The sequence below is a fragment of the Pipra filicauda genome, unplaced genomic scaffold (assembly GCF_003945595.2).
Source record: "Pipra filicauda isolate LSUMZ 115617 unplaced genomic scaffold, ASM394559v2 scaffold555_size307855_pilon, whole genome shotgun sequence".
Classification (NCBI taxonomy): domain Eukaryota; kingdom Metazoa; phylum Chordata; class Aves; order Passeriformes; family Pipridae; genus Pipra; species Pipra filicauda.
Window position 1 is genome coordinate 52,102 of NW_024104704.1, and position 12,234 is coordinate 64,335.

Here is a 12,234-nt window from a genome sequence, read left to right on the forward strand (position 1 = left end):
CCATCTCATGGTCACTGCAGACAAGGCTGCTCCCAGACTTCACATTCCTGACTAGTTCTTCCCTGCTTATAAGTATCATGCCCAGCAGAGCATATCTCCGTGTCAGGTCCTCCATCACCCATGGCAGGAAGCACATCACTGCACCTCAGAAGGTTCCTGGGTTGACTGTGCCCCGATGTGCTGCTCTTCCAGCAGACACGAAAGTGGTGAAAGTGTCAGCGTCACTGGGCAGAAGCTAATACACTGGGATTCACACTGTCTGTGACTGGGCAAGATGGGAAGTAGGAAGTGCTGTTTGTGGGTAGGTAGACACTGACATGGAAGAAAAGTGCTGTGTATGTTAGTGGTCGCACGTACATCTTGGTGTGAACAGCATTGCTGTAAATATGAAAATGTTATAATATGGAGGTGAGAAAAAAGCCAGAGGGCAGTTCGGATGGAAATTGCTGGTAAAACAATCCTATTCTGCTGTTGACTGGATCTAAGTCTGCAGGTAGGAAGAAAAAAAATTGTAATTCTAAAAGTTACAATTTGCTAACACAAGAAAACAATCTACAACTTCCTGCTGAGGAGAAGAAGAGGGGCAGACACTGATCTCTTCTCTCTGGTGACTAGTGGCAGAACACAAGGGAATGGCCTGAAGTTGTGTCAGGGGAGGTTTAGGTTGGATATTAGAAAAAGATTCTTCACTCAGAGGGTGGTTGGGTGCTGGAACAGGCTCCCCATGGAAGTGGTCACAGCACCAAGAAATGTTTGGACAATCCCCTCAGGCACATGATGTGATTCTTGGGGATGGTCCTGTGTACGGCTAAGAGATGGACTTGATCCCTGTAGGTCCCTTCCACTTCAGTATATTCTGTATTCTGTAATTCACAAAACGTCATTCAGGCTTCTTGATGAACTGAAACTGTGGAAAGACATAAAAGAAGCCTCAGGAGTACAAAGGGGTACTTGATATGATATTGTTCTTACAATATCTAAAACAAGTTTTAGATGTTTCACATAAGAAAGACTGTGGTGTAAATAAAAAAAAATTATAATTTTAGTAAAAATATCCTTTTATGACTGACAATGTAGGGAAAATGTTGCTTAAATAATAATGGAAAATTAAGAGATGCTAGGCTGTGTCTGTCCTAGGAGATAGAGACCAGCAAGAGTGGAAAATTTCAGCAGCTTCATCAGTCTGAAGGCTTAGATAGCAATATCGATATTTTGCTGCTGCTCAGACTGTATTTGCTGAATCAGAACATTGGACCAATCATGGTTAGCTTTGTCTGAGTGTTTAGATAGCAATTTGTTTAATTTCTGCGTGGTAACCTTTTCCTAGGAAAGTATTGATGTACAGCTAAAAACTGAACACCCCTGGGTGAGCTCCCTTGGTTGAAGGCAAACACATGCTTAAGTGACTTGCTGGACTTGAGCCCAAGGGCCTTGTTCATGATTATGGCTCTGTTTCCCCTTGTGCTCACGTTCTGTCATCAAATGTAGCACTAGCCAAGCATCTCTGCTTAACGATACAGCAGCCCTGTCATTTTGCTCATAATTTGGAGTTATGTTTCTTGCCCAGTATTTCTAGAAGCAGCCAACACGGGGCAAAGGAATTAGCAGCGTGTCTCCTAAATATGTTAAGATGTTGATGGCACTGAATCAGGCAGACCAATAGGTCTTTACAAACCTTCTGGCTAGTTTTAAAATTGTGCACATCTACTGATTCCTGTTTTCATGGGTGCAGATTGAGAACAGCAGTAAGTGGCACATCCGTTGAAATAATAATTGTTCGAAAGTAGTGAATTGTGCATCCTTGAGATGCTCTCTGGAAAAAGAAGCCTCTGAAACTGAGGAAAAAACAGGTGGATGAATGCAGGAAGCAACTGAACTATCTGGAAGAAAGAAGTGGGTTTCTCAGTGTTAAAATCTGAGTTCTGCCTTTTGGAGATGGATATGCCAGTGTGTGAGTAAGCAGGAAGTAACTCAGCAGTAATGTCCCTCCAACAGTGACGTATTCTTTAATAACTGAGGGAAAATCCAGGTAAGCATGAATAGAAACTTCCAACTTTGTTTCAGCTATTATTTACAGAGCAATTAATGCAAAACTTTCTTTACCCAAGAGAAGAACAAATTAATGGCTTCCATATACTAAAGACTGACTGCACATGGTTTATTTTCTTACTGCTGTTACAGACTATTCAGTTAGACTGTAGTCACAGTTCTTGTCTCTAGCTTGTCAAAATACATTATTTGAAAGGAAATGCCGAATCTGATGTTAAAAAAGCAACCAAACTTAAATTTTGTCTTCAGTCAGGTTTTTCAGTGAAGACTGTGGAACTGTTCTTCCTTGACTCCTGCTGTGTGAGATCAGCTATGGAACATGCTCAAGAACATGAAGCATGTCCTGAACAAACTCAGAGGTATTGTGTAGAGAGACCAATATATAACCAAGAGCTCTTGCAAGGACAGCTGCACAGGCGACAAAGAACACCTCAGACTTTAAAGCAGAAGATTGCACATTCTTGTCGGTAGGGTTTTGTCTTATCTTTTATTTTATTGGTTAGAAATACTCTAATTCTTAATTGATGCATGCACATAGCTGATAATCTCTTCAAAGAAAACTAAAAGATAAAAACACTAATTCTTTGATTATTCAGCAAAACTGTGAGGGAGTTGTATATGTGCTTTTAATGTTAATGCATAACTGTATTAGAAAATGTTGGATACATTAGTTGAATTGACTTCATCAAAGTGCAGAGGGAAAATATGCCTCATAGGAATGTGAAGTATTGGTCAAATCACGTGACATGAATTCATAAGACCCAGAGAAATATCTGTCCTTTTTACATGGAAATACTTACAGCCAAATTGGTGCTTCACATGATCCTTTCACAGAAGAATGTTGAAGTATGACAGCTGTGTAGAAATCTAAATTATAAGTCTAATAAGGTCTTACTAAAGGCATTCTGTAGCTTTCAATTAACTGCCTTGGAGTCTTAAGTATCATTTGGTTAGACATGAAATGTCTTTAATTGTATTTCTCTTGCTCCGTGGTACCAGAGAATAGTGAAACTTACTCTAGTGAAGTTCTCATTAGCTTTATGTTTATCCATGCTTCATTTGCAGAGTTTATTCAATTTGTTGCTCAAACTTATCTGTCCTGAATAAAAAATATGTGGATCAAAATGCTCCTGACCCATGACTTCTTGTGATACAGTTGCTTAAACATGGAGAAGTGTGGATGACTCTAGTTCCTCTCTCACTTGTAGCAACAAGCTTCTTCACTACGCAATTTAGTCCCATGAGAATTTAGAAATGCTAACAAATCCCTGCAAGTCTCTTGCAATTCCCCGACACAGAAAAGCATTTATACGATCCAGTGTTATGTTTTTACCCAAGGTTAAACTTATCACAGTAAGTATGATGCATGGCAGTGCTGGATACAGATATTTGTTTCCTGGCTTTATTCATTTGTCCCGAGTCAGGGTTTCAAAAGGTTGCTAACTCTGCTAAGAGCCACAGCTTCAGTGCCTTTCCGGATGAAGAAGGGTTATGTTCTCAAATTGCCTTAAAGGCAGCCTGTCAGTGCTAGCAGTGATAGTAACAAGTACTAGTTAAATTAATAGATTCAGGTTTTTTAAAGCATAATGATATAAAATGTTATAATCAAACAAGTATAAAGCACACAAATAGTAAATGGGAGAAAGCGCTGCAAAGTACTGTGATGAGTGAAAGCCACTATCAGAAAGCAAGTTATCCTTGGGGGATTTTTACTAGGAATGATCTCAGCAAAAAGTGTTGTGTGTCTGTTCAGTTGTGCGTGGGCTGGAACAGTTTCACTTCCCACTGACCTGCAGCCTCTCAAGACTGTCATTCTCTTCTCCAGTTCCATAAAGTTTGTGAACGGCACCAACATGTGATTAAGTGCTAAATTAACTGGAGGCATAGTTGTTTGTGCTTAAGCTTGTCCAGAAATAAATGTCATCAGGAGCCTGAGCCTGCCTTTAATGAAGCTGTTTTCCTGCTAAGGGTGAAAGACAATTTTTTTCAACCTGTTTGTCTCCTGCTAGTGTCTAACTTTCTTTCTGCTTTGTATTTTCAGTTGTACTTCTAAGAAAGCCAAGTCTCATCTTTACAGTTTCTTACCAATTTTAAAATGGCTTCCTCGTTACCCAGTGAAGGAATACTTATTAGGAGACATTATCTCAGGTGTAAGCACTGGAGTTATGCAGCTTCCCCAAGGTGAGTGTACCTCTGGATTTAATTATCCCTTCTTTGCTTTTTCTGTGTGTGCTTTTATGGTAGTGCTTGGCTCCCTGAACCAGGTGCTCCTGAGAACAAGATGTGTATCTCAGGTGTGTGTGGAGACCAGTATGGCATTCTACAGACCAGCCCATCATGATGATTCCCTTAAAACTGCAAGTCAGTGATATGCAGCAAGCTCTGAAAGAAGCTTCCTCTCTGATCAATACCCACAGCTCTCAGTGACAGAACAACTTTTCACAGTTTGTGTGTCTAAAGTTTTGCAGAATGTACCCAATTATGTACTGATCTCATCCTTCTGCAAGTCATAGCAAATTTCCTACAGAGGGGAGCAATGTCTAACAGACCTATAGAGAATGTTTCAGGAGAGCAACTGCTGTAAAGTAACCAAACTAAATTCAACCAGAGAAGAACATGCAAGAATTCAAAGACTCATCCCTCTTTTTCTCTTAAGGCTAGAAGCTGGAACCATAGTAGTGGGCAGTGATACACATGGTGGAAATAAATCAAAAGTGTCTTCTATGGAAGACAAAGAGAAAGCCAGTGTTCACCATTCTGTTCTTGGTGCGTGGACCAGTGGAATTAAGCATATATAAGTTTACTTGTGTGTTGACTTATTTCACATTTGCACCTTGCTTGTTCCACTGTAGGTTGAGGAAGGTCTGAAAAATTAATCTGTAAATCCAAGAAGCCTAGATTTTAGTGGGTGGTAACTCAGTAAAACAGTGAAATAACTTAGTCTGTGTAGTTCATTTATTTCTGTAGCTTCCTGGTTTTGTGTAAATTTTATAATTAAGGTTATTTTTTTTTACATGCATGTAAGCATCAGCTTATCTTAAACTGATAAGTGGTTAACTGTCAGGGAAATCTGTCATCTACTAGACACAAACATTACCAGTTGAATACTGAAACAGAATTTAGGTCATGACCAGATAAGGACACTAAAATTTAAGTGGTCAGCAGTGAACTTTATACTTAATTTTGTGACTCTGTTTTAAAGTAAACATTATTCATTTGATGACTGCAAACATGCCCTTAAACTGCTCCTAATCTTTCCCTTTCTAAAAACACAAAAGTCGAACTTTTATTTTTCTGGAATGGACGTAATTAAAGCAAGCATGAATTCAAAGAATACTGGGAATTATTCCAGACAGAACTACAGTGACCACGGTGTTTAAGCCATGACCTCTTATCAAGTCAATATCTTTTTTAGTTCCTTGGCACTGACAGCCTTTAAAAATGCCAATACAAATGAAAGAAAAGGAATAAAAGAGTATTCATATCAGGAACTGCACATGGACCCACCCTCCCAGTTTTGAGACCGCTGATTTTCATATCTGGTCACTTGTACTGTCAAGTTCAGCATCATGTTAAAGGCCAGGCTGTTACAGTACAGGCTATTTTGATGATACTGTTGTCATGAGGGGTAGCCCTTGGGGCAGAGAACATATATGGGATGAGTTTCAGAAGTACATAATGAAAAGCTCATTGCTGCAAGACAATAAATGGTACCCCCAGTCCAGTTCTAGTAGGAATATGAACTCTTGGCTAGGACTCAGACATTGCTTAGGGCATGAGCAAGGCCCTATCTATGAGTTATAGAACAAGACCATGTGGATCCCTGCACAAGGGATCTTTACAGAAGATCCCTTCCTAGTTTAGTTCTTTTGTTGTAACCTGATGCTTTGTCTCCCAATTTAAATTAATAGGGAGAGTTGTTTATGGGTATCACTGGCTCTCCATGGTGGGTGAACCTTTGCTTCCTTTTGTAATTGTACTGGGCCATTGAGCCTTTTGGTGCTAATGTGTACTAGTCTGTCCAAGTGTGGTAAGAGCACACAACTTCCTCAAGTCTTACCAGCCTGCATTTGTGAAGGTGCAGAAGAACCAGGCCAAGCCAGGACACAAGGATTTCTCCTTGAAGCCCATTTGTTCTGTTGTGGTGTCTTAATTCTCATTAACACAAGCTTGTAGAACTATGGATTTTGCTGGAACTGCTTGGGACAGTTACATGTCATATCATATGGTGCTTGTGAGCCTTGTCCCATGAGTCACACAGAGGGGGGAACACCATGGAAAGTGTCCCTTCCCTGGTGTCCCTTAGAGCTGTTGTTCCGTTGTTGTGCTTGCCAGTCCCCCCTGCAAATAGGAACAGTGTGGATTGAACTTCCACTGCATGGAACTGGGCAGGGCTTAATGACAAAAAGGACTTCGTTTTTGTCAGGGGGACCAGGGTACCAGGCTGTATAACCTCTATGACCTTACAGATTGACAGAAACGGTTTTACATTTTGAAGTATGTTTTGTGGAAACTGTTATGTCATCCCAGTCATTCTGTGGTGAGGGAGGAGGGAAGTGTTTAATCAGTTATAGGTTACCATGAGCATCATGTCTGATCAGAAAAAGAGGAGAAAATCAAACACATGGTTATGGGGATTTGAGTGTTTCTAATCACAGTCTTTGGCAGATGAAAACAAAAGCAACAAAAATTGTTTGGCTGTTAAGAAGTACTTTCTCCCACAAAGGCGAAACAGTGAGTGCCCAGGTGCACAGATGTACACGCAAACACTCACACCTGCAGTGCCTGTAATTAGAGACTTTGGTTTCCTGACTCAACCCATCATGTTTCTAGGCACTGCCCTAGAGTATTATGCACATTAAAGAATATTCCCTGCAAGACCTCATGTTTTTTTAAACCTGTGACAAGTCACTAGATATCCTATTGAGTTCAGTTATAGTAGGCTTAAATCCCTTTGCTTCAGATGGTTTCTTTATGTTGTTTGCTTAACATACATGTTTGTGTCTGTTTTCTAGGTTTAGCCTATGCTTTGCTGGCAGCTGTTCCCCCAGTATTTGGCCTATATTCTTCATTTTATCCTGTTTTTCTATATACCTTTTTTGGAACGTCCAAGCACATATCAATAGGTATATCTGTATGGATAACTGAAAGTCTGTGTGTGTGTGTATGTGTTTAATAAAGTTGTAAAAAATAAAATTGGAGAAGTAGAAAGTGTAGTTATTTTCCATAAATTTAAATTTAAGCAAATAGGAGAAACTCAAATGTGTCAAACATAAGCAGTACTTTTTATTGTTAATTTTTCCGCTCCAATTGGAAAGGAATGTAAGAACATCTTTTATCAGATTAGATCTAGAAATGTGAGCTCCTGAGCTATAATTTCATCGCTGCAATCAGTTGTCTGTATGGCCAGGATGAATCTTTAATTTGCATAATAGAAACTGAGATGGGAAAAAAAATGATTGTATTTACTTACTGCAGAGGTGTGTATTCACCATCTAACTAGCCTTAATGGTGCTAAGTACTGGAGCAGATTTGGGGATTAAAAAGAACATTATTTAGGTAGAAAATTCTATTTTAGTTTAATTCCACACATCTCTTAAAAAGAACCACTCATTAGAAAAAAGAAATTACCAGGATTTTAGCTAATTATTTTCCTCTCCCTCTTATTTCAGGCACCTTTGCTGTGGTTAGTATGATGGTTGGTGGTGTTGCTGTGAGAGAAGTGCCTGATGAAATGATTTCTCTGGACTATAATTCTACTAATGTTACAGATGCTAGGGATACCAAAAGGGTGCAGGTAGCCGTGACTCTCGCCTTTCTTTCAGGAATTATCCAGGTACGTGCTCACAGTTTGCTGTAAGGGCAAGTTCAGGTGCTGCTGCTACTGCTGGGTCATGGTGGATCCCCTGTCAATAGACTTGTGCTTCTGCACTGCCCCGTGTGGAGCACAGGCTGCCTCAACAGGAATGGGGAGGGATACATTGGAGGCAGGTCTTTGGCACCTTGCTGGACTGGGAAAATATGGGATCCTCTCCCCTTTCTTTTTTTCCTATCTCATCAGAAAAACTTAACCTCATGTTCTCTAATCTGTTTATAAATGCACATATGTTTGTCCATAAACAAATACATATGTTTACTCATTTCCCACATTGCACCTGCCAGTGGCATGGAAGATTCTGTGCACTGATGGCTGCTTACAGAACTGTGGCTTTAGAAAAGTTCAGGTTTGCCTGATCTGGCTTGGGCAGAGGAAAGAAGTGGTGTCTTGTGCCCTGTGTGCTATATTTGGGTTGGTGTTCAGGCTACATGGGAGTCACATGGCTAATACTTCTCTTCTACATTAGTTGTGTTTAGGTTTCCTTCGATTTGGATTTGTGGCCATCTATCTAACGGAGCCTCTGGTGCGCGGATTTACTACTGCAGCTGCAGTTCATGTCTTTACTTCTCAGTTAAAATATTTCCTTGGCATCAAGACTAGCAGATATAGTGGACCCCTCTCAGTTGTATATGTGAGTATCTGCGTTTACTAAACATGCAAATTCTGCTTTGTCTGGATCTAGTACTTAAGCTTGTTCCTGGTTTTTTTTTTTTATTATATTGCCACTAAGTAGAATAATGCTTCAATATTGAAAACTGGTTGTGAAGTCTTTAAGTGCCACAGCAATATGTGAATATCTGAAAGTGCAACTCAAGTGTGACTTCATAGATCAGCACGATCTGAGATGGGCAGATTTTAGGATTCTGCTGAATGTAGTTTTATGATATGAACAGATATTGTTCATTGAAGTAAGTCTCTTGTACACTGGGAGAAAATGTGCTACTGAAGTGCTTCACTGTAGACCAGGCATGTTTTGCAGAGCTAGGAAATATGATTCTCAGAACCTTTCCACTCCTGAATGGAAGAAAAGGGAAAATCTGAGATGTCTGTGAAAACCTAAGCCTTTGAGCAGACTGATGGCTGAGCGATAATGAAGCTTTAGGATTTCCACTATGTGTAGGCTATAGAAAATACTTTGTGGAAATCTTTTGGTATATTTGTGCAGATATAACAAACCTTCTGGAAACAAGTCTGCATTAATGATTAATTCCAAAATTTGCTGTTTAGTTCACTTATCTGAGAACCAGACATACTAATTGCCAAACAAATAGGAGGAAAGATTTACATTTAAGACGTATACTACCAGGACATCTTGAATGTATAATATCCTGACAGCTGCTGTGATTTTCCATCTGCTTAAAGAAGAGTATGTTCATCTTCTTTCAAAGACTTCTTCAGAGGTTATTTATTTGTTTGTTTATTTGTTTGTTTTAATGCAGGAGAAGAAGGAGGAGTGATTGGTATGGGGAATCATTTACCCTCTAGCAACTTGGGTGTACCAGCAAGCCTTCTTTTCTATCATCCTTTTAATAGTGTTTTCAATTAAAATGTATTTGGAATAATGGCCAGTTCAGCAGTGTTGCAGGATCACTGTTATTTAATCATATTGTTATGGTAACCTCAGTGGTTGTATGAGCAGCTTTATTGTTTTAGAACAGTTTATGCAGCTCTAAGTAGATGTGACTTGCCAAAGAATATTTTAAGGTATTAAAAGGAGTTTGCATTTATTGGTTTCAGGTAGCTGCCAATGTGAAATATGTGTGAAAATGTTGAGGATAAGAGACATGACTGAGACTTTTTCCCCCTTTATGGGTTTTTCTCCAAATTTTTGCCCCCTCTGGGGGGAGGGGGGGGGGCAAAAAGGCTGATGTTGTAAATGATTGCAAGTACATCTCTCTCACTGAGATACTCTGGTCTTCTGTGTCTTGTGGGAACAATGGGGATTTTGGTGAGGCACTGGTTCACTGTGGTTATAAATGCAGATGCTTCTGTTGTGTTGCAGAGCATAGCTGCTGTGCTTTCAAATATAACAATGACCAATATTGCTGCCTTGATTGTTGGATCAACGTGCATTGTTCTATTGCTGATTGGCAAGGAAATCAATGACCGGTTTAAGAAGAAGCTCCCGGTTCCTATTCCTATGGAGATCATTGTGGTAAGCCAGTTGTGAACTTCTATGGCTAAATTATATAGCTTTTCTAAAGCTGTGGAAACTATCTCATGTTCTATCATATCTTACTGAGCTTGAGAGTAACTTCTGTGGAACATAATTCGTTTGAGCCTTGATCCAGTCAAAGGTTTGGATACTCTTAAAATTAAGGACTGGCGTGGCCAGATGGTTGGCATAAAGTCCCAAAGAAGAATTGAAAAGCAGTTTAAATACCCACAGTCCTCTCTGGCAATGGGTAGATATGTTTGTTGAAAAACCCTCTCTATCCAGGAGTTTGGGCACCTGAATGGGTCTCTACAAGACAGACCTCTGAGAAGCATTTCCCACTTGGAGTCCAAGAGCTCAGAAACCCCTCCTGAAGGAAGGTGCTTCCAGATGCCTGTTCAGAGGTTCTGCAGGGCTTGCTCACTTTTTGAAATGCAGTAGTAGAAAGAAGAACAGGAACCAGCAGGACTTACTACTTAACCTTCCTTTCCCTGCTTCTGAGACTGGTAACTGACTGCAGCACTGATTCTGTTTCAAACAACTATTCTTAAAATACATGGATAAAGCAGACCACTTAATACACATAAAGCCTACGTCTCAGACAACTTTTCCCCTTTAAAAGGGATTGGATTTAAAAATTAGTTCCTGGATAACTAGAGCTCTCAAACAACCTGCACAAAATGGAGTCAAGAAAGGGAATAACTGAAGACACAAAGAAAAGGGATGCTGGTGAGACAAGAGAGAGGTGGTGTAATAGAGTATTGCTTGATAGTAAGGCAGTAACAAAGTGATATTAGACCTGTTCCTTTCTCTTTATAGATAGCAGGCTGTGCACATAAAAATAAGGCAGTGCACAGAGGCATGAATGTCCTTGCATTTAATTTTTCCAAAACGCTAATCTGCCTGAGCTTGGCTCAGGCAAGGGGAATTTGAGTGATTCAGATCATACCATAGCATGTTCCATTTAACTGTTTCCAAAAAAAACTTTATAAAATCAGGATGAGTTGGATGTGATGGATGGAAAATTGTGATGATTCCTCCTTTTTATCTGCTTTTTTAGCCTCTAACTCTTAAAAAACTGATTGACAAATAAATGTAATCCCTTGTATGTATTACTCATAATCAGCTAACGTTTATATTTCTTCAGGTGGCTTTACTTCTCTTTAGACAATGTTTACATGTGTTTGTGGATTTTTAGGTCATTATTGGCACAGGAGTTTCAGCTGGAATGAATCTGAATAAGTCATACAAAGTTGATGTTGTTGGGAATATTCCTCAAGGGTAGGGATGATACATTCTTATCAAAACTATACCTTTTCTGTATTACATGTAGTTTTTATTATATTAACTTCTAATTATTTATTTCATCTCCAAGGTTACGTGCACCAACAGTTCCCGAGATTCAGCTCATCCCAGCAATATTTGTGGATGCACTAGCAATAGCAATAGTTGGATTTTCAATGGCTGTATCAATGGCCAAGATCTTTGCCCTTAAACATGGTTACACCATTGATGGGAATCAGGTAAAAGCAGTGAGGTTGCTTTACTGAGAATTCTCAGAGGCACCTTTGTGATGTAGTTGAAGTAGAGTGGGATAATGGCAAAAATGTTTTGGTTTTTTTTGTAATAGTGGAATTGGGTCAGGCTTTTGGCCTACACATTTAAAGGCCAGTAATTATTTTAAGTTCTTCTGACTGTGTTTAAATAACTTGTTCCACTTTTAGCTTCATTTTGGGAAAGTTGCTTCTGTTACACTTGGACATGTGCATGAATATTAATTGTTGAGACAGACATTACTTGACTTCACTGTCCTGCTGGACATTTTCTCTGCTGTCTGTAACAGAGCAAAGCATGGAGTTCCCATGTGATAAATACAGAGCCTTATGTGTCAAAGAACTATTGTCTAAGGTTTAGAAATTCCAATGAAGTTTTATAGTTTCTTCTTATTCCTACCCATTCCAAATGAGCGAATTGTCATTTTCTGGGGCAACAATTGGCCCTGTCCACAATTAGCATTCTGATCGTGGTTTGAATAACAAGGACTATATTTAGGGACTCCTTAAATCTAAAATGGTATCTCATCCTCACCTACTCTGTCCTTTCTGTGCAATTTAGAATAAATATTGCAGTTGGATTGTTGGTCAATACCATT

At 39.4% G+C, this 12,234-nt stretch overlaps 1 protein-coding gene across 3 annotated transcripts in view; it reads left to right on the forward strand.

Annotated features, from left to right (window-relative positions):
* The window catches only part of SLC26A5 (solute carrier family 26 member 5), a 36,059-nt gene that overhangs the window by 12,475 nt on the left and 11,350 nt on the right, over positions 1–12,234 (forward strand). For all 3 annotated transcript variants that reach the window (XM_039387338.1, XM_039387337.1, XM_027741771.2), the window contains 8 exons: positions 2,299–2,516; positions 4,091–4,230; positions 7,065–7,175; positions 7,722–7,885; positions 8,394–8,558; positions 9,930–10,082; positions 11,281–11,363; positions 11,458–11,605. In XM_039387338.1, coding sequence (XP_039243272.1) covers positions 2,362–2,516; positions 4,091–4,230; positions 7,065–7,175; positions 7,722–7,885; positions 8,394–8,558; positions 9,930–10,082; positions 11,281–11,363; positions 11,458–11,605 — 1,119 coding nt within the window. In that variant the 5' untranslated portion in view covers positions 2,299–2,361. The remainder of the gene's footprint in view (positions 1–2,298; positions 2,517–4,090; positions 4,231–7,064; positions 7,176–7,721; positions 7,886–8,393; positions 8,559–9,929; positions 10,083–11,280; positions 11,364–11,457; positions 11,606–12,234) is intronic.